The sequence below is a fragment of the Oncorhynchus kisutch genome, linkage group LG1 (assembly GCF_002021735.2).
Source record: "Oncorhynchus kisutch isolate 150728-3 linkage group LG1, Okis_V2, whole genome shotgun sequence".
Lineage (NCBI taxonomy): Eukaryota > Metazoa > Chordata > Actinopteri > Salmoniformes > Salmonidae > Oncorhynchus > Oncorhynchus kisutch.
In genome coordinates, this window is record NC_034174.2 from 15748177 (window position 1) to 15767286 (window position 19110).

General features: G+C 43.3%; 1 protein-coding gene across 2 annotated transcripts; it reads right to left on the reverse strand.

Moving 5' to 3' along the window:
• LOC109898713 (ephrin type-A receptor 2) lies at window positions 1–18500 on the reverse strand. Of its 2 annotated transcripts, none has more exons than XM_020493812.2 (15): window positions 18321–18500; window positions 17338–17405; window positions 15288–15927; window positions 7770–7925; window positions 7089–7549; window positions 6775–6952; window positions 6565–6664; window positions 5993–6048; window positions 5094–5219; window positions 4798–4983; window positions 3916–4187; window positions 3535–3684; window positions 2139–2332; window positions 1865–2020; window positions 1–1519 (listed from the first exon to the last, which is right to left on the reverse strand). In XM_020493812.2, exons 1-15 carry the CDS (start codon window positions 18403–18405, stop codon window positions 1399–1401), a joined length of 2949 nt encoding a protein of 982 aa, XP_020349401.1. In that variant the 5' UTR covers window positions 18406–18500; the 3' UTR covers window positions 1–1398. The 2 variants fall into 2 exon arrangements, with proteins under 2 accessions (XP_020349401.1, XP_020349407.1); XM_020493818.2 differs by having other exon boundaries at window positions 6565–6661; window positions 18321–18492.
• Window positions 18501–19110: the final 610 nt, after the last annotated feature.

A 19110-nucleotide genomic window follows, 5' to 3' on the forward strand; every position in this document is an offset into this window, starting at 1 on the left:
TTGCGTTTATATTTTTATTCAGTATAGATGTGTCAATATTACATTTAGAGACATTGTAATTACTGTCCTACTCAAAATTGCAAGTGAACAATTAATTGAAGAGGAATTAATATTGAGCCCGAGATACAGCGAGAATGAATTTAGCAGGGGCTCCGTAACAAATGATACATATGTGATGAAGTACAGTAGAGTAGAGATGGAAGATTCCAGACTGCAATGGTAGTCACTAACTGACATCGAAGCTGACTGTGCTTATCGCCAACTGGAGGGTGGTTGTCAAGGAAATACCCCCAAAAATGTTTATTTCAATCAAACATTTTTTTCTTGCCTATATTTTTTATCAAATCGAAATGCTTCATGTGCTGAAATGCTTGTTTCTAGAAATCATAAATATCAGAACCAATCCAGTGAACCCAAACGACATTGTATTAGTAATCCTAATGCAATCTATGCATATTTACACAAAATATATATACCTAGAATGATATGTACAGCAGTAGATATTACAGTGAGCTATGCTGAGAATCCAGTGAATAAATAGTATAACTACAATGTACAGTAGTTTATTTTCTGCTATGTTTCCTTTCTGCTACAAGGAAACAATGATTTTATAGAAACAGAAAACTATATTTCTAAAAACGTGCCAGAGCAGTGTCATTAATTAAAAAAATACAATAAATATTAAATATTAAATAATAATGGAAGAACCACTAAGAGTAGATGGAGATGAACTATAAACTAAAGAAAAATACTATTTCAAAATGTATGAGAGAAAAGTATATGAGGTGGATTGCAGACAGGATGGAACCTACAAAATCAAAAAGAAAGAAAAAGTATTTGATTTCTTGACCTGACTGGAATAATTCAGAAGACCAATAAACTTGTCATTTGAGTAGATTGGCATTCTCATCTATCTATCTGTTACGTCAAAGCCTCAAATCTTTATGAATGTCCAGAAGTGACTAGAGGAATAAGTGAGTGCTTGAGGAGGAGGTAGACCCAGTCCTGGAGTGCCTTAGCTTGAATGTCTTCCAGTTGAGAAAAAAGGTCTCAGGTCTCATACAGCTTCATCCAAACCTGTCGTTTCCTATCTGACATATTTCCATACTTGATAATATAAAAAGTGATTTATATATGATGCATTACTTCTCCTTTAACCACATCTCTCAGGGTCTCTTGTCATGGAGGACTGACATGTAATGGTTTTACAAGCCCGTCTTTCCTGAGTGGCTGGCAGGCAAGGTCCTCTTCAGTCATGCCACTGACCAGTCTAAAGCAGCGTAGCTCAGCCATTATTACTACATGTTCAACCCAACTTGTTCCATTTCCCTATTCAATGTGACAGTGGAATAAGGTGGTCAGTGCAGTCCTATTTTGGGGAATCTCAAATTGGGGGTCTCACACTGCAAACACTGTACTGCAAACACTGAGTGAGCTGGTCTGGTCTTTAAGTCCAACGATGCTATAGGCGATTCTCTTCATGTGACCTGGTAACCGCACGCCAATGTTCCTGATGTCCCTGAGAGAGAAGAAAGATAGAGACAGGAGCTGTTAGGAAAATGTTTCACATTCAAACCAATAGGTAGCACATGATAAAATATGATTGCATTTGAAACTTCCTACTCGGACATGATACAGCCAGTAGTGCTATATAGGGTGGGGCAGTGAGGAATGGTATGAGGGAGGGGCATTTGATGAATATGAGTGTTGCATTCCATAGATGAGAGTGTGGCATACCGGACAACAAATGCTTAACAAAGATCTGAATACTCTTACTGTATTTTTCAAATGTGGCAGTGTCCCTACTAAGCTCATGTAATGTGGTGAGGCTGGTGCATGGTTACTGTATGTGTGTAGTACTTACTCATGCCTCATGGATAGCACCTGATCCATGGTTGTGATTCCAGCGCAGGCAAAGCTCTCAGTGTATTGGCTCATCTTGATGGACTCCAGCCATTCCGGCACAGACCTGAAGGGGGAGCCGTCACAGCCACTGGTGCTGGGGAGGCGGATGGACACACTGTATGGAAAAAAACGGGGAAATAGATTGGTAAGGAAATGCTATATTCACAGTATGTGATTGAAAAAAATCAACTGTCAAGTCCAGGGGAAATCAGCTTCATTCATTCGCATCTTACCGGGGATCAAAGTAAGCAATGGTTTTCAGAGATTCTGGGCTCCGGAGCAGTTTGTCCAGGATGTTGACGATGTCTGGGAAGCGAGGTCGTTTGGAGCGGTCCTGCAGCCAACACTGCAGCATCAGCTGGTAAACGGTGGATGGACAGTCCATGGGTGCAGGCAGCCGGAAGGCCTCGTTAATGGCCTTCATCACCTGAGGAAGAAGCGGGGTTTAGACCATGTCTCACAGAGCTAGTGTTTATGATCTAGACCAACAGACTGTAAGATTATGTGTTGTGTTAATGCATGTGGGCACTAACAGTTTTATGTGAAGAGGACTGTGGGAACTATTTTGACTTAGAGGCCCTTAGTGGGTTGTTTTAAACACTCCACCCAGGATAAATACCCAGAGATGATGCATCACAGAGGCCTTGTGTTTACCCAGACCTACAGCGCTCTGTTATTTCCATAAAACAGGGAAGGGAGTGAAGGAAATGTAACAGATGAAGTGTAAGGTCTACCTCATGTTTGCTCATATCCCAGTAGGGTCTACCTCATGGTTGCTCCTGTCCCAGTAGGGTCTACCTCATGGTTGCTCATGTCCCAGTAGGGTCTACCTCATGGTTGCTCCTGTCCCAGTAGGGTCTACCTCATGGTTGCTCATGTCCCAGTAGGGTCTACCTCATGGTTGCTCCTGTCCCAGTAGGGTCTACCTCATGGTTGCTCATGTCCCAGTAGGGTCTACCTCATGGTTGCTCATGTCCCAGTAGGGTCTACCTCATGGTTGCTCCTGTCCCAGTAGGGTCTACCTCATGGTTGCTCATATCCCAGTAGGGTCTACCTCATGGTTGCTCATATCCCAGTAGGGTCTACCTCATGGTTGCTCATATCCCAGTAGGGTCTACCTCATGGTTGCTCATGTCCCAGTAGGGTCTACCTCATGGTTGCTCCTGTCCCAGTAGGGTCTACCTCATGGTTGCTCATGTCCCAGTAGGGTCTACCTCATGGTTGCTCCTGTCCCAGTAGGGTCTACCTCATGGTTGCTCATGTCCCAGTAGGGTCTACCTCATGGTTGCTCCTGTCCCAGTAGGACTACCTCATGGTTGCTCCTGTCCCAGTAGGGTCTACCTCATGGTTGCTCATGTCCCAGTAGGGTCTACCTCATGTTTGCTCATATCTCAGTAGGGTCTACCTCATGGTTGCTCCTGTCCCAGTAGGGTCTACCTCATGGTTGCTCATGTCCCAGTAGGGTCTACCTCATGGTTGCTCCTGTCCCAGTAGGGTCTACCTCATGGTTGCTCATATCCCAGTAGGGTCTACCTCATGGTTGCTCCTGTCCCAGTAGGGTCTACCTCATGGTTGCTCATGTCCCACTAGGGTCTACCTCATTATTGCTCATGTCCCAATAGGGCCTACCTCATGGTTGCTCATGTCCCAGTAGGGTCGTTCTCCGAAGGCCATGACTTCCCACATGACTATGCCGAAGCTCCACACGTCGCTGGCCGAGGTGAACTTCCTGTAGGCGATAGCCTCTGGGGCGGTCCAGCGGATGGGGATCTTCCCTCCCTGAAGGAATAGCAACAATAACTAATCATAAGAATGAGACTGAAGGGAATGTATTCACTAGAGGCATGGCTATTACTAATGTAAAGGTTTAGGATACGGAGTGAGTGCCTGTCAACATCACCAATCATTTGTAACCAATTATAAGTAAAGACATAGGAAGGCTACTAAGTGCATAGTAATACCCCCACTGTTTCCATACATTAATATCAGTACAATGGATGTTTGACTCACGCTGGTGGTGTAGGTGCCCTCAGGATCGTCTTCCAGCACGCGGGACAGGCCGAAGTCAGACACCTTGCACTCCAGGTTGCTGTTGACCAGAACGTTGCGGGCAGCCAGGTCTCGGTGAACATAGCTCATGTCAGAGAGGTACTTCATGCCGGCCGCGATGCCACACAGCATGCCCACCAGCTGGTACGAGGAAATCTCCCCATCATGGTCCTTTAGATAGTTGTCAAGCGCTCCATTCTCCATGTATTCTGTCACAATCATGGCATGCTTGACTGCTTGAAGAAAATTATAAAAAGGTACAAATGTAGTACTTCATGTCAACAAAAGAGGCACAGTATGGTGGAGATGGGAAATAGGGGATGTTACTAGATAAAGTAAATAACTTAATAATAACTAATAAATGTCACGACTTCGGCGTGCGGCAGTCGACGTCACCGGCTTTCTAGCTATCGCTGTTCCATTTTTAATGTATCCATTTGTTTTGTCTTGTACACCTGGTTTTCATTCCCCAATCACACTGCATGTATTTATTCCTCTGTTCCCCCTCATGTCTTTGTGTGAAATTGTTTGTGTTACGTGTTAATTGTTGACGCTAGACTGGTTTGCTTATACTGTGCTGTTGACGAAGATGTTTATTGTTAAACATAAACTATTGTGACTGTTTTGCGCATTTTGCACTTTTGCCTATGGGCTGGAGGTTTTGACGCAGTTGCGTCGTCTGTTGGTTTCTCCTGACTCAATAAAGTGTGTGCCTGTTCACAGCTCTCTGCTCTCCTGCACCTGACTTTGCTACCAGTACGCACACACCTGACAATAAATGACTATTCAGTGAATCAGTAGAGGCTGTCATTTGAGACACAGTGTCTGAGAGCAGGAACTCACACTTGGTGATGACTCCCTCCAGGCGGATGATGTTCTGGTGGGAGAACTGGCCCATGATGCTGGCTTCACTAAGGAAATCCTGCTTCTGCTTCTCTGTGTAGCCTGGCTTCAATGTCTTGATGGCTACCGCTACCTCTCCTCTCCTTGGAGCCTTCATCACACCACGGTACACTTCCCCAAACTCTCCTGTGAAACAGAAACACACAGAGAATAATATGAATTCATAGCATTCTTCTTGGGGGAGGGGATCGATGAGATTTGTTCAAAATATTACTGTAAACTAGTTTGACATTTACCTGCTCCGATGGCTTTTTGCTTAGTGACAAGACTGGGATGAATCTCGCTGGCAAACTTCAGGATAGCAGTGTTGGGGTCCTCGTACATGTGTGGGTCAACGTAGGTCTTCAGGGGCTTCAGTTGATCTGAGGAGGAGATTGAAGATTGGAGATAATCTCTTTGGTAATTCACATCGCTGTTCCAATAGAGAGAATTTGACTATATATACAAAAGTATGTGGACACCCCTTAAAATTTGTGGATTTTGCTATTTCAGCCACACTCGTTGCTGACAGGTGCATAAAATCGAGCACACAGCAATTCAATGTCCATAGACAAACATTGGCAGTAGAATGGCCTTACTGAAGAGCTCAGTGACTTTCAACGTGGCACCGTCATAGGATGCCACCTTTCCAACAAGTCAGTTAGTCAAATTTCTCCACCGCCATTGGACTCTGGAGCAGTGGAAACTCGTTCTCTGGAGTGATGAATCATCTGGCAGTCCGACGGACGAATCTGCGTTTAGCGGATGCCAGGAGAATGCTACCTGCCCCAATGCAAAGTGCCAACTGTAAAGTTTGGTGGAGGAGGAATAATGGCCTGGGGCTATTTTTCATGGTTCAGGCTAGTCTACTCAACCCCAGCGAACACCTTTCGGATGAATTGGAACGCCGACTGCGAGCCAGGCCTAATCGCCCAACATCAGTGTCCAAACTCAATAATGCTCTTGTGGCAGATTGGAAGCAAGTCCCAGCAGCAATGTTCCAACATCTAGTGGAAAGCCTTCCCAGAAGAGTATAGGCTGTTATAGCAGCAAAGGGGGGACCAACTGCCCATGATTTTGGAATGAGATGTTCGACGAGCCTGTGTCCACATACTTTTGGTCATGTAGTGCATTTCTTGGATGCTGTGATTCCTACCTGTGCTGAAGAAGTAGGGGTCCTCTGATCCCTGTCTATGACGGTAGTTCATTCTCCTGTTAGGAAGCAAAGTCACTATTATGATTGGCCAGACAATATGCAATGTTAAGACATTCTTATTATGTAAGGTATCATGAAACTGCCCAGTGAACATCTCACTTTTAAACGTTCATATTCTGTTAACTCATATCCAGATAATGTTGTTGACTCGTCCTATACTCGTATATACAGACAGGCTGTCATATCAGTAAGGGCAGGATCATCTTCAGCAACAGACCCAGTAGGCTACAGTTACAGTTTTTAACAGCTACTCTGGCTGTTACTGATAAAAACCCTCTTAGAGATGACATGGCATTACATTCTCAATCAGCTTATTAAGAAAAACATTTACTCACTATGACTGAGATACAGTATGTGGTTGTCCCACATAGTTATCTTAAGATGAATGCACTAACTGTAAGTCACTTTGGATAAGAGCATCTGCTAAATTACTGAAATGGAAATGTAATGAAATACCAAATGTGAACTACATCTTAGGACAGAGGGATATGATAGGATTAGTGTGTTCTAACCGTTTGTGCAGCAGTAGAAGGACTACAACGACGAGCAGCATGATTCCTCCTCCTACTACAGCTCCCATAACCCCTGTGTAGTTCTGGACCTGAGACTCTGCTGAAACACAACCACAGACAACACAGTGAGTTCACAATACACTCACATTTTAAAACGTCTTGCCTGGATAGTAGAGACAAAAAGTGTGGTGTCTCTAGGGCCACACTTACCAATGGGCAAGGTTTTGAACACATGCTTCATGCTGTATCCCCCTGGGTTTCCCTCAGGGCTGAGAGCCTGGACTCTGAACACGTAGGCCGTGTCAGGGGAGAGGTCACTGATCTGCACCGTACTCTTGTCCAGAACCAGGACTGTGTATGTGGTGACATCACGCTCACTGTCGTCCTCCTGCATGGGACAGGGAGAGAGAGGAGCACTGAGAGGGGATTCACTATAGAGATATACTAATACTATTATATATATGTTGTGTTTAATGTGTGACATGGAGAGAAGAGAGAGGGAGGAGTGTAGTTGTCTGTCTTACCTTTCTGCGGTACATGAGTTCGTAGCGGTGGGTGATATGGGATGGTGTTCGGCTGGACAGAGCCCAGGACAGAGACAGGCTGGTGGGGCTCCGCTCCTCCAGACGGATGGACGTCACCTTGGGGGGATCAGTGAAGTGCAGAGCGGTGGTGATGGTGCTGCTGGGTCTCTGGCTGCTGTACTGAGACACTCCGCTGCGGGCCTCTACAGTGAACGTGTAGTTGAGGTGGGGCTCCAACTGGCTAACAGTCACCACGGTGTCCTGGAGGTCCGAGGGGTCGGGCTGGAAGCGGACCTTCTCCCCACAGGGCACACACAGGGCTCCAGTGCAGCGCTCACACACCACGCTGTAGCAGATGTCCCGGCGGCCTCCTGTCACCAGTGGGGGGCTCCAGGACAGCTGCAGCCTGCCGTCCGCTGACAGAGTGGTGGAGGCCAGGTCACGAGGGGCGCTGGGTGGGGCTAAAGGAGGAGGCAGAAAGTAGACGAGTTATTGTGAGACATTCCAAATGTTAATACACCAGATGAAGAACGCTCAGATCCCTCTATCAACAATGATGATGACATAAAGACAGTATAGCCTATGAGGACACAGGATAAAATAAGGAATGGCTGTAGAATTGGCTAATCCTTTGTTAGTGATAGGCCTGGCTGTAGCTGACTATCTGGCCATTGTTCTTACCAGAGCAGGCTGACATAAGAGGGTCTGATGGGGAGCGGTAGAATCCCTCCATACATGGACACAGGAGGGCGCCGGCTGTGGATGGCTCAGTATTCTCAGGACAAACCTCACAGGACTCACTGGACACAGAGTCTTTAAAGGAGCCTGGCGTACACGCTGAAAGAAACAGGAGGATGCTTATTAGTTATAGTATTATTAGTATCCACACGTACACAAGGGAAAGAGTGTGTGATTGAGTTACAATACATTAAAAAAATATCTCTGTCAGTCCCCTGGGGCTTGACAGGAAACTCAGGCTGTGGTTAAACTGTAATCACTGAGGCTTTGTATTTTAACAGAATGGAATGGGATTTTCCGGACGATTTGCCTCCACTTGTCCTTTGCGCCTCAAGTTCCATTCTCAAGTTGCACTGACAGTCAACCGGATGCCACGGAAACACTCAACATAGCAGATGTTCACTCTGTACAACCTTTCCCTTTGAACTCCAAAATCAGCACTGTGAATGCTGGTGTGGGTATTGTCTGAGGAGCCTAACGGAAACAGCAAAATGGGTACTGCTGAAGATATTCAACTGACCTGGAGGATATGAAGTAAAAATGTACCTTCCATTCCGGAACTTGTGGGGGTAGTGTGTGTGTGTGTGTGTGTGTGTGTGTGTGTGTGTGTGTGTGTGTGTGTGTGTGTGTGTGTGTGTGTGTGTGTGTGTGTGTGTGTGTGTGTTTGTATTGGACAGAAACCAGGATGCAAGGATTGCAAGTCTGAAACTGTACTTCCTTCCTTCCTCCGGTGACAAATGACAACATGCAAGGATGGAGCAAGGGAGAGGAAGTCTGGAGGAAGTAGAACTGCTAAAGGGGAGATGTTGTTGACCGACCGTGTTGTTGGAGCCTAAATCAATACAGATTTTTTAGGAGAATCGATGTGAATGTTTACTTTAAGAAGCGATCTCCTCTCTCTCACCCTTTATTCTAATGTCTCCCCAGGGGATAAGTCTTTCATCAGGCCTCTATAGTGAAGAGGGTGACCTGTGATGAACAAGAGGGATCTGCCAGTGACTTAACCACCATGGCAGAAGGACCGCTGCGTAACATCCAGCCCCACAATAGAACAATGGAGATGAGTTTTGAGTTTGAGTAGGGGGGATTGAGAAGAATAGATGGATGGGGGATGGGTTAGGGTTAGGGTTGCAAGTACCAACAGAAGTTGTCTCTGGGGAATCACTCTGGGAGTGTAGGGGTGTATAGTGCTACGAACGCATAAGAAAAGGGGGCTAGCCTGTTTCATCTGGAGAAGGAGCAGCAGGACTCCTGCCACGTATCAAAGTACCCCTACCCCTATTCATCTATTGTGACTGGGATTGGACTAAGTGGTTCCATAAATATGTTGTGTTTATTCATTAGAGCCCTAAAATGGTGGCATGTGCGCTGCATATATCAGTGACAGCACTCTTTCAAGATCACTCTGAGAATGTTTGAATCTCAGTGAGTGAAACTTTACAAGACTAAAAAATGAATTTGACAGAATTATTACACATTCATGTGGTTTTTTGTTATTGATGAATTGCATTTTCTTACAAACTAAGGAAATAAAAAAAATATCTGACTGAAAGTGGGACCTGAAATAATGGCTCACATTGTCCTGGTCAGTCCCTTTGGATACGGCGGTGCTCTTTATGAATGGAGTGGTGGAGGCAGTAATGTATCTGTTAATCTCATCTATGTTTTGATCTCTGTGTCAGCCCATTGTTCTAATGAGTGGGAACAAGGAGCTCATTGCATGTGGCATATCATTTGCAAACAGCTGTCCTTTTGCTCCACACTAATCCTCTTGACAACTTTTTTTTAACCTTTATTTAACTAGGCAAGTCCGTTAAGAACAAATTCTTATTTTCAATGACGGCCTAGGAACAGTGGGTTAAGTTAACTGCCTTGTTCAGGGGTAGAACTACAGATTTTTACCTTGGGGATTTGATCTTGCAACCTTTCAGTTACTAGTCCAACGGTCTAACCACTAGGCTACCTGCCGCCCCTTGCCTAAATTAACTATGTTCCTGGCAGTTCCACACATCTAACTGACCAACCTCTCATGCGCCCGCCAACTGTCCACTAACCACCAACTCCCCTCCCTAATGACTTCATACTGAGTCACGAACAACCATCTCATTTCAGTCATCCTGGCCCAACCTTCCCCTTTACTTCCTTGTTCCCAGAACATATTCTCTGGACCTTTAGAGACATAAATCCCTTGCCATTGACAGGAATGTGTTTCTGCTTGACTGCACAGAGAATTAGGATATGACTCAGTATTATAAATTAGTATAATAATGAACTGAACAAGTTTGTCATGTCAAGCCTGTTTGGGTCTTTTCTGGCTGTCCTCTTTTAATATATATATATATATCTCTACAGTTGAAGTTGGAAGTTTACATACACTTAGGTTGAAGTCATTAAAACTAGTTTTTCAACCACTCCACAAACATCTTGTTAACAAACTATAGTTTTGGTAAGTCGGTTAGGACATCTACTTTGTTTTTTCCAACAATTGTTTATTTCACTGTATCACAATTCCAGTGGGTCAGAAGTTTACATACACTAAGTTGACTGTGCCTTTTAACAGCTTGGAAAGTTCCAGACAATTATGTCATGGCTTTAGAAGCTTCTGATGACCTAATTGACATCATTTGAGTCAATTGGAGGTGTACCTGTGGATGTATTTCAAGGCCTACCTTCAAACTCAGTGCCTCTTTGCTTGACATCATGGAAAAATCAAAAGATTATAGACCTCCACAAGTCCGGTTCATCTTTGGGAGCAATTTCCAAATGCCTGAAGGTACCACGTTCACCTGTACAAACAATAGTACGCAAGTATAAACACCATGGGACCACGAAGCCGTCATACCACTCAGAAGGAGACGTGTCCTGTCTCCTAGAGATGAATGTACTTTGGTGTGAAAAGTGCAAATCAATCCCAGAACAACAGCAAAGGACCTTGTGAAGATGCTGGAGGAAACAGGTACAAAAGTATCTATATCCACAGTAAAAACGAGTCCTATATCGACATAACCTGAAAGGCTGCTCAGCAAGGAAGAAGACACTGCTCCAAAACTGCCATAAAAAAAGCCAGACTATGGTTCGCATCTGCACATGGGGACAAAGATCGTACTTTTTGGAAAAATGTCCTCTGGTCTGATGAAACAAAAATAGAACTGTTTGGCCATAATGACCATCATTATGTTTGGAGGAAAAAGGGGGAGGCTTGCAAGCCGAAGAACACCATCCCAACCGTGAAGCACAGGGGTGGCAGCATCATGTTGTGGGGGTGCTTTGCTGCAGGAGGGACTGGTGCACTTCACAAAATAGATGGCTTCACGAGGAGGGAAATGTGGATTTATTGAAGCATCATCTCAAATCATCCGTCCCAAAGTTAAAGCTTGGTCACAAATGAGTCTTCCTAATGGACAATGACGCCAAGCATACTTCCAAAGTTGTGGCAAAATGGCTTAAGGACAACAAAGTCAAGGTATTGGAGTGGCCATCACAAAGCCCTGACCTCAATCCCCCCATAGAAAATGTGTGGGCAGAACTGAAAAAGCGTGTGCGAGCAAGGAGGCCTACAAATCTGGCTCAATTACACCAGCTCTGTCAGGAGGAATGAGCCAAAATTCACCAAACTTATTGTGGGAAGCTTGTGGAAGGCTACCTGAAAGGTTTGACCCAAGTTAAACAATTTAAAGGCAATGCTACCAAATACTAATTGAGTGTATGTAAACTTCTGACCCACTGGGAATGTGATAATTCTCTCTACTATTATTCTGACATTTCACATTCTTAAAATTAAGTGGTGATCCTAACTGACCTAAGACAGGGAATTTTTACTAGGATTAATTGTCAGGAATTGTGAAAAACTGAGTTTAAATGGCTAAGGTGTATGTAAACTTCCGAATTCAACAGTGAAAATATTTTTTAAAGGTCCCGAACAGTCATTCCCATGTAAAATGGCCTTTTGAGTGACTAAAATATCACCCATAATATTTTTTGGGGGTAGAAATGCTGAAATATTTGAGGTAAAAAGGCATTTCTCTCTCATGGCTGTGGTGGAGAGCTTATATTCATGAGCTCACCTTGACTGACAGCTCTTTGAAACTCCTATGTCAAGAAGCTTGGATGCAGTGAGCAGTGTTGCAGTAAAATCATCTCAAGCAAATGTGATGATGCACAAAGAAACTCAAACAACATTGAAATTGCATCAATAATGTATTTTTTAAATACATCTTCTGTTTGGCATGTCTCTTGTAATGCGATTCACAGCAGCACTGACAGCAGTCCTGGACATGGAACATTCCTGAGCTTGGCCTTCCCCTTCGCCTGGAACTATCAGACGCTTCAGGTTACCCTTCCTCAGGCTTGGAGCTATGGTATGGTGGAATACTTTCTCAATGTTACGATAAATGTAAATGTATTTTTAATGTAGTACGGTAACAACATAACAATCTATGACAGTTTTCCCTAACTGGTGGCCTGCGGCCCGGGTTTGGCCCCCAGTTTTTAGATATTTTTGAAATATTTTTGAAAATGAAATACATAAATGTCTCATTTACATAAGTATTCACATCCCTGAGTCAATACATTGTAGAAGCACCTTTGTCAGCGATTACAGCTTTGAGTCGTCTTGGGTATGTCTGTATCCACAAGAGACACATCTGGATTTGGGGATTTTAAGCTCTCATAAGTTAGATGGGGAGCGGCGGTAAGCCCTAATCTTCAAGTCTTTCCACAGATTTTCAATTCTAGTCTGGGCTTTGGCTGGGCCACAAAGGGACTTTCACATTCTTGTTCTGAAACCATTTCAGCATTGCATTGGCTGTATGCTTGGGGTCATTAAATTCTCTAAAACGACGTTGGAGGCGGCTTATGGTAGAGAAATGAACATTAAATTCTCTGGCAACAGCTCTGGTGGACAGTCCTGTACTCAGTATGCCAAATTCACACTCCCTCAAAACTTGAGACATATATGGCATTGTGTTGTGTGACAAAATGGCACATTTTAGAGTGTCCTTTTATTGTCCCCAGTACAAGGTGCACCTGTGTATTGATCTTGCTGTTTAATCAGCTTCTTGATATGCCACACCTGTCAGGTGGATGGATTATCTTGGCAAAGGAGAAATGCTCACTAACAGGGATGTTAACAAATTTGCGCACAATATTTTTGAGAAATAAGCTTTTTGTGCGTATAGAAAAATGTCTGGGATCTTTTATTTGATTTCAGTTCATGAAACATGGGACAAACACTTTACATGTTACGTTTATATTTTGTTCAGTTAGTTGATGATCCCTGATCTATGAGCTAACCTGGTTGCCTAGCCTATTGGCTATATTTTACTGTAATAGGGAGTCAAAGGGATACAATCCAAGTAATTATACAACCCAAGGTGCCCGGGATCTCTGGCTTCAACAAGGGAGCCTCTTGTCCCGTCATAAACCACAGACTGACTCAGTATAACCTTCCTGACTGAGATGGGCGTGATGGCACAGTCCCTGTAATCTGTGGTTCGCCTCAGCCATGGCTATGGACGCACACAAATAGCTGTGTGGAGAAGACACACTGCTCAGGTACTCTTCAGCTGGCACATCAAGTCACATGGCTCTCCTTAGCCAATCAGTACTGGAGGGGACGTGAGGGTGAACGAATTCCTTTCAGAAATCCCCAGTTCACTGAGCATAAAGTAATGTAATGTTCCTCCCTCCCTCTCCCCCTCCTTTCCAGTTTCCTCCTGATAGCTCATCACACCACACCCCGGAATACCAAAGACATGGCAACTTTCATACAAACAATGTGAGCAAACAATCATTTACATTTCAATTCATTACTGCAATGTGTTCCATCTAGGCGTACTCTTAGTGTTTCTCAACTACAACATTAAAAAACCAAATGCCTCTCTACCAGTCCCCTTGCCTCAAACAAACAGATGTATCCGGATTATATGCATTTGAGCATTCTTAAACAACATTCCTACTTAAACTACAAACTTTTACGCCTCATGCCCCTATAGTCTACAACAGATTTCCCTCGTACAATTTTCATTGTCCATAAAACAGTATCCTCCTCACCCCACCCCATTTCTAAGTCCTGAGAGACAAACACAGTGGAAAGAAAATGTTGGCCAGATAGAATGATTCATGACCAAGAGTGCTCTTTACAGCAGCCAAAACTTCCCCAGAATTCCCTTTTGCCTTGTACCTCTGCCACATTCTCCCACATGCAGGCCCTCTCCCATATCATGTTTGGAAATAGTGTTACAATCCTAAACATCTCTTGGCATTGCTGTCAAAACAAACAAAAACATGTCCAAATACCTTACACTGTTTTATCTACATTCATTCCTGTAAATCATTCTACACCTGACCTGCTTTTATTGTTGTTTGTGAGGTGTTAGAAATCCCAATTAACATTCATGTCTGTGAGGTGTTAGAAATCCCAATTAACATTCATGTCTGTGAGGTGTTAGAAATCCCAATTAACATTCATGTCTGTGAGGTGTTAGAAATCCCAATTAACATTCATGTCTGTGAGGTGTTAGAAATCCCAATTAACATTCATGTCTGTGAGGTGTTAGAAATCCCAATTAACATTCATGTCTATGAGGTGTTAGAAATCCCAATTAACATTCATGTCTATGAGGTGTTAGAAATCCCAATTAACATTCATGTCTATGAGGTGTTAGAAATCCCAATTAACATTCATGTCTGTGAGGTGTTAGAAATCCCAATTAACATTCATGTCTATGAGGTGTTAGAAATCCCAATTAACATTCATGTCTATGAGGTGTTAGAAATCCCAATTAACATTCATGTCTATGAGGTGTTAGAAATCCCAATTAACATTCATGTCTATGAGGTGTTAGAAATCCCAATTAACATTCATGTCTATGAGGTGTTAGAAATCCCAATTAACATTCATGTCTATGAGGTGTTAGAAATCCCAATTAACATTCATGTCTATGAGGTGTTAGAAATCCCAATTAACATTCATGTCTGTGAGGTGTTTGAAATTCCAATTAACATTCATGTCTCTGTGATGTTTTAAATCACAATTAACATTCATGTCTGTGAGATGTTTTAAATCCCAATTAACATTCATGTCTGTGAGGTGTTAGAAATCCCAATTAACATTCATGTCTGTGAGGTGTTAGAAATCCCAATTAACATTCATGTCTGTGAGGTGTTAGAAATCCCAATTAACATTCATGTCTCTGAGATGTTTTAAATCACAATTAACATTCATGTCTGTGAGGTGTTTGAAAACCAAATTAACATTCATGTCTGTGAGATATTTTAAATCACAATTAACATTCTTGTGCACAGTTTGCAGTCATTTCTAAAAACCCAGCCAGGGTGGTGGTTAGTCCTTGCACTTCTGTAAATACAGCTGCTGTTGAAAACTAACACCCAACATTACAACAGGTAGGGGGTTGGGGTGTGCAGGGAGATGCATTACGTGAAGCCTGGCTGTAGTCTTACCTTGGCAGGAGTCTCCAACAACTTCATAGCCTCCGCGGCATTGGCACTGTCCCACGGGCACCACCCACTCTCCCTCAGCGGTGCAGTAGATGCGTGGGGTGGCCTGGCTCACGGCGTTCTGCACACATGTTCCCTCCACCTCCCTCAGGGCATCTGTTACCGTCTCTGGGAAGGCGGCCAGGCTCTGCACGGTGGACGGACAAGTCTTGTAGTACACCCTCACAGAGAGCAGTGCCACACACGCTCCCATGTCCTGGAAGGCCAAGTAGAAGCCCTTCCTGGATAGAGGGCCCATTGTCCGTGTCTCCACGTTTACTTTCAGCACACCGCGGCCCCGCGTGATTTCGTCCGACGCGATGGTGGCCACTTTGCGGAACTGGCCCTTATGGAAGCTGGTGCCCACGTCGGCATCGGCCTCGAACATGTGCAGGTTGAAGGTCTCTTTGCAGGCGAGCGAGGTGCCGTCGAAGGTGTTGCAGTCCCGCACAACGAAGTGCAGCTCAACAGAGACGCGGGTGGTTCCTGGGTGCCCCTGGATGAAGGTGGTTCGGAGCCAGTTGTCCTGCTCACCCGCGTCGATGTTACACACACTGTAAGTGTAGAGGAGGGAGCCATTCACCACTGTCTGGACTATCTCCCACTGAAACAGAGAGAGAACAGAGGTTTAGTTTAACACAATGTACAGGGCAAGACACAACCAGTGAAGGAAGGAGAGAGAGGGTTTTAAGAGAATGAGCATAAGATTAAGGGGATTATGTTCTCGTCAAGGATCAGTTGCTGTTTTATTGATGAAACAACTGTCTGCCTGCTGAGAAGCCTATAAACTGCTCAAGCTTTCCCGCTACTTTTCTTCCACACGCCAGGGAAGGATTTGGTCTGGACGCGTGGATTGCTCACTACGTGTGTGGTTTCCACGAACTGACGTGGGTGCCTGTGTGACACAGACATAACACTAAAACAAATACTTTTGTGGAATACCAAGCATTATCGCAGTTAAAGGTTTTTTTATGAGTTCATGGAAAAGACATGGCAGCAATATTGGCTGTGATTAAGTCTGTTTTAAGAGAGGGAAAATAAGGAAATGCTTGCCTGGTAGCAGGATTTAAGGAATCCATTAATTAAGCACTGGGCTTTAAAAGAATAACCATCATGAAATCATTTAACCCCTCAGATGGCTTCCATAAAGGCATATTTCATTGGACCATGCACAGTGAGTGCTTTATTCCAAGTGTGAGAAGGAAGAGTGTGAGAAGGAAGAGACGATAGATATAGATCAAGAACAAAGTGCATTATTAAAACATCCACTCCAAAGTCAAATGTAAATGTGTTTCATAAGTTTGAGGAAGTTTGATGAGAATAGACCAAACATCATAAAATAGGGGGGAATTCTACCCAATACGTAGAGAATGCAATGCATCTGTAAACTTCACGGTAACAAAAGAACAGCAGTTAGCGCACTGACGCTGACCACGTCCTGTTGCTTTTTTAAGACCGTCAACCACACTACTATAGATAGAGGAATATCTCTCTCCCCCTCCAACCAGTCTCCCTTCCTTTCTCCTTCCATCAGTCTTGTGTTCCAGTTTGTCTGACAGGAACCTCCCAAATGTATATTACCACAGCAACAACAACCAAACGTTTTTGAGGGAATATTGATGGAGTGATGACAACCTGTTGGCTATTTTCAGTTAGAAAATGTACTTTTGTCCTGTAAATTCAGATGCAGCTCTAACGCTGACATTTTATGACATTCATAGTTGTATTATGAAAGGGTTGCTCTAAAACCAGGGTAGGCTAGCTTTGCCAAAACTTTGCGAGCTGCTACTCATTCCATCTTTCACAGAAAACTGTTCTGAAGGAATGAGAGCGGAGAGAATGTCTTGCATGTGACCTTTCAAAAATGTGCAATTCAAAATGTGGCTTGGAATCTACCTTGTGTGACATCTAGCCTACTTTTCACACCATCTGGTGTATCATGTGTAGACCATCCATCTGGTTAGACTACTGCAATCCTTATATTTTCTCACTATATGGTATGGTAACTACTCACCCCTTCTTCATATGGCCAGGTCAACCATCCCAACTCGCCTCCTGAAGCTTTCATATCCAGCAGCACCTCTACAGAGATCATTTTAAAGCACTATTAGTAAACATTCTTAATTCATTTGAGGAGCTGTTTCATTAGAAAATAATAGGCATAAGTTCTTATGTGTTATAAGAAATTGAACATGTGTAATAAGCGATGTACTCTACAAGTAAACTGGATTATAAAAGTTACTTTGTTTCTCTGAGCCAACAATTATTAAAGTAGCCTGCTAGAAATTGCCAGGCCTAGATTCACCAAATAGGCCCAATATAACGTCATCCACGGCTTTCAAGAGGACATGCCCTGGCATGACAAATCTGATCAAATAAGCCATGTCCATTTCAGTAAACTAGGAATTACTATGTCCTTCAACCCCCGTGTTTGCATGAAAAAGGCAGAGGAAAATATGGGAAGTTAAATAATAGCATGATTAAAGGGAGTGAAAATTGTTGGGAACATCTCTAAGAACCCATGCAAGTCAATCACAGCCTACACTCCCATCCCTTCTCCCTTCAGTACAAGACCCTGTCCACTCCGATACTGAAACTAAAAACTTTGAATGAACAATGGCATCACCTAGCAACTCTCATCTAAAGGAATTTCAGTGTCAAGTCCTCTTTGTGAAGTAAAATTCCTTCCTTTAAATCATGATCAAATACCACCATTACCAAGTTGTATAAATTAAGAATGAAAAGTATCATTATTGCATGTTTAAAGTAGCAAAGTTAGCCAACAATATCATAGAAAAAGCAATACATTGAACAGAAAATATAAATATTGGAGGAAAAAGACTGTTAAAAAAGACTGTATAACACTGTAATATAGACAATATTGCAAGAATATTAGAAAACATAAGAATACCATGTCACAGCCCAATCCCCAAACTCATAAAACACAAAGCAAGGCTCTTTACAATCGCATTTTAGAACGGAAAATAGAGTACGTACGTTCTTTCGCGTGAAGAGTAATACATATATGGTTAATAAATACATACAAAAACAAAGAATAAAAAGTAACACGACGGAAATCCATTTTTTTTTAAACTTTTAACGGCAATTCCTCTCTGATCTGATCTCGTAATATCGCCGAACTTCTGTGAGCACTACCGGTGTCAACCGCCCTTCCTTTCAGCCGAAAGTTCCATAGAAAAACAGGTGGCATGATGAGCTCCGCCTTTGGAATGTGGGCACAATCCATATATGGTATGCGGTGGAGGTGGGGTCAAATCATAAGATTATACTACCTGTGCAGTGAGGATGTACATTCAGTGAAACGACTGTAGGCTATCCCCCTAGTATTTAGCTTTTAGAAAAAATGTGCAACATTGTACTATGTCTATTTGTACATTTCTTTCACAACACCACACATACGTGAGCACGCGCATACATACACACGCTCACACATACACACACACCTCGTCCCCTGCCCCAGAATAGTTCATTGAATATGGATTATATCTGTATTATACTCTTATATCCTTATCAATATTAATAACATGATTTATAATGTGACATTTTTTCTTCTCACCTACTACTAGTACTACTTCGGTAAGAGAGAAAATGATAGTGAAGAAACCAGTGGTTGTTACTTGTGGTCATCTTGAGGTGTAAAGATTCTGAAAAATGAGCAAGCTAGAGTCTTTATCTTGTTGGACAGTCTTACAAGTTGCTGGAAGCATCTTCCACAAACCATCTTATTTAAAACAGGTCTTTCCCACCCTAGGAAAGGGAGGGGTCA

What these genes read in the sequence shown, in the direction of transcription:
- LOC109898713 (XM_020493812.2), bottom strand. Translation starts at nt 18,405, where the DNA reads ATGGATTTCCGTCGTGTTACTTTTTATTCTTTGTTTTTGTATGTATTT. An exon ending in CTTCTACTGCTGCACAAACG is followed by an intron (nt 6,049 to 6,564) that starts GTTAGAACACAC and finishes GCTTCCTAACAG; the next exon opens with GAGAATGAACTACCGTCATA. An exon ending in CCCCTACTTCTTCAGCACAG is followed by an intron (nt 5,220 to 5,992) that starts GTAGGAATCACA and finishes TCTCCTCCTCAG; the next exon opens with ATCAACTGAAGCCCCTGAAG.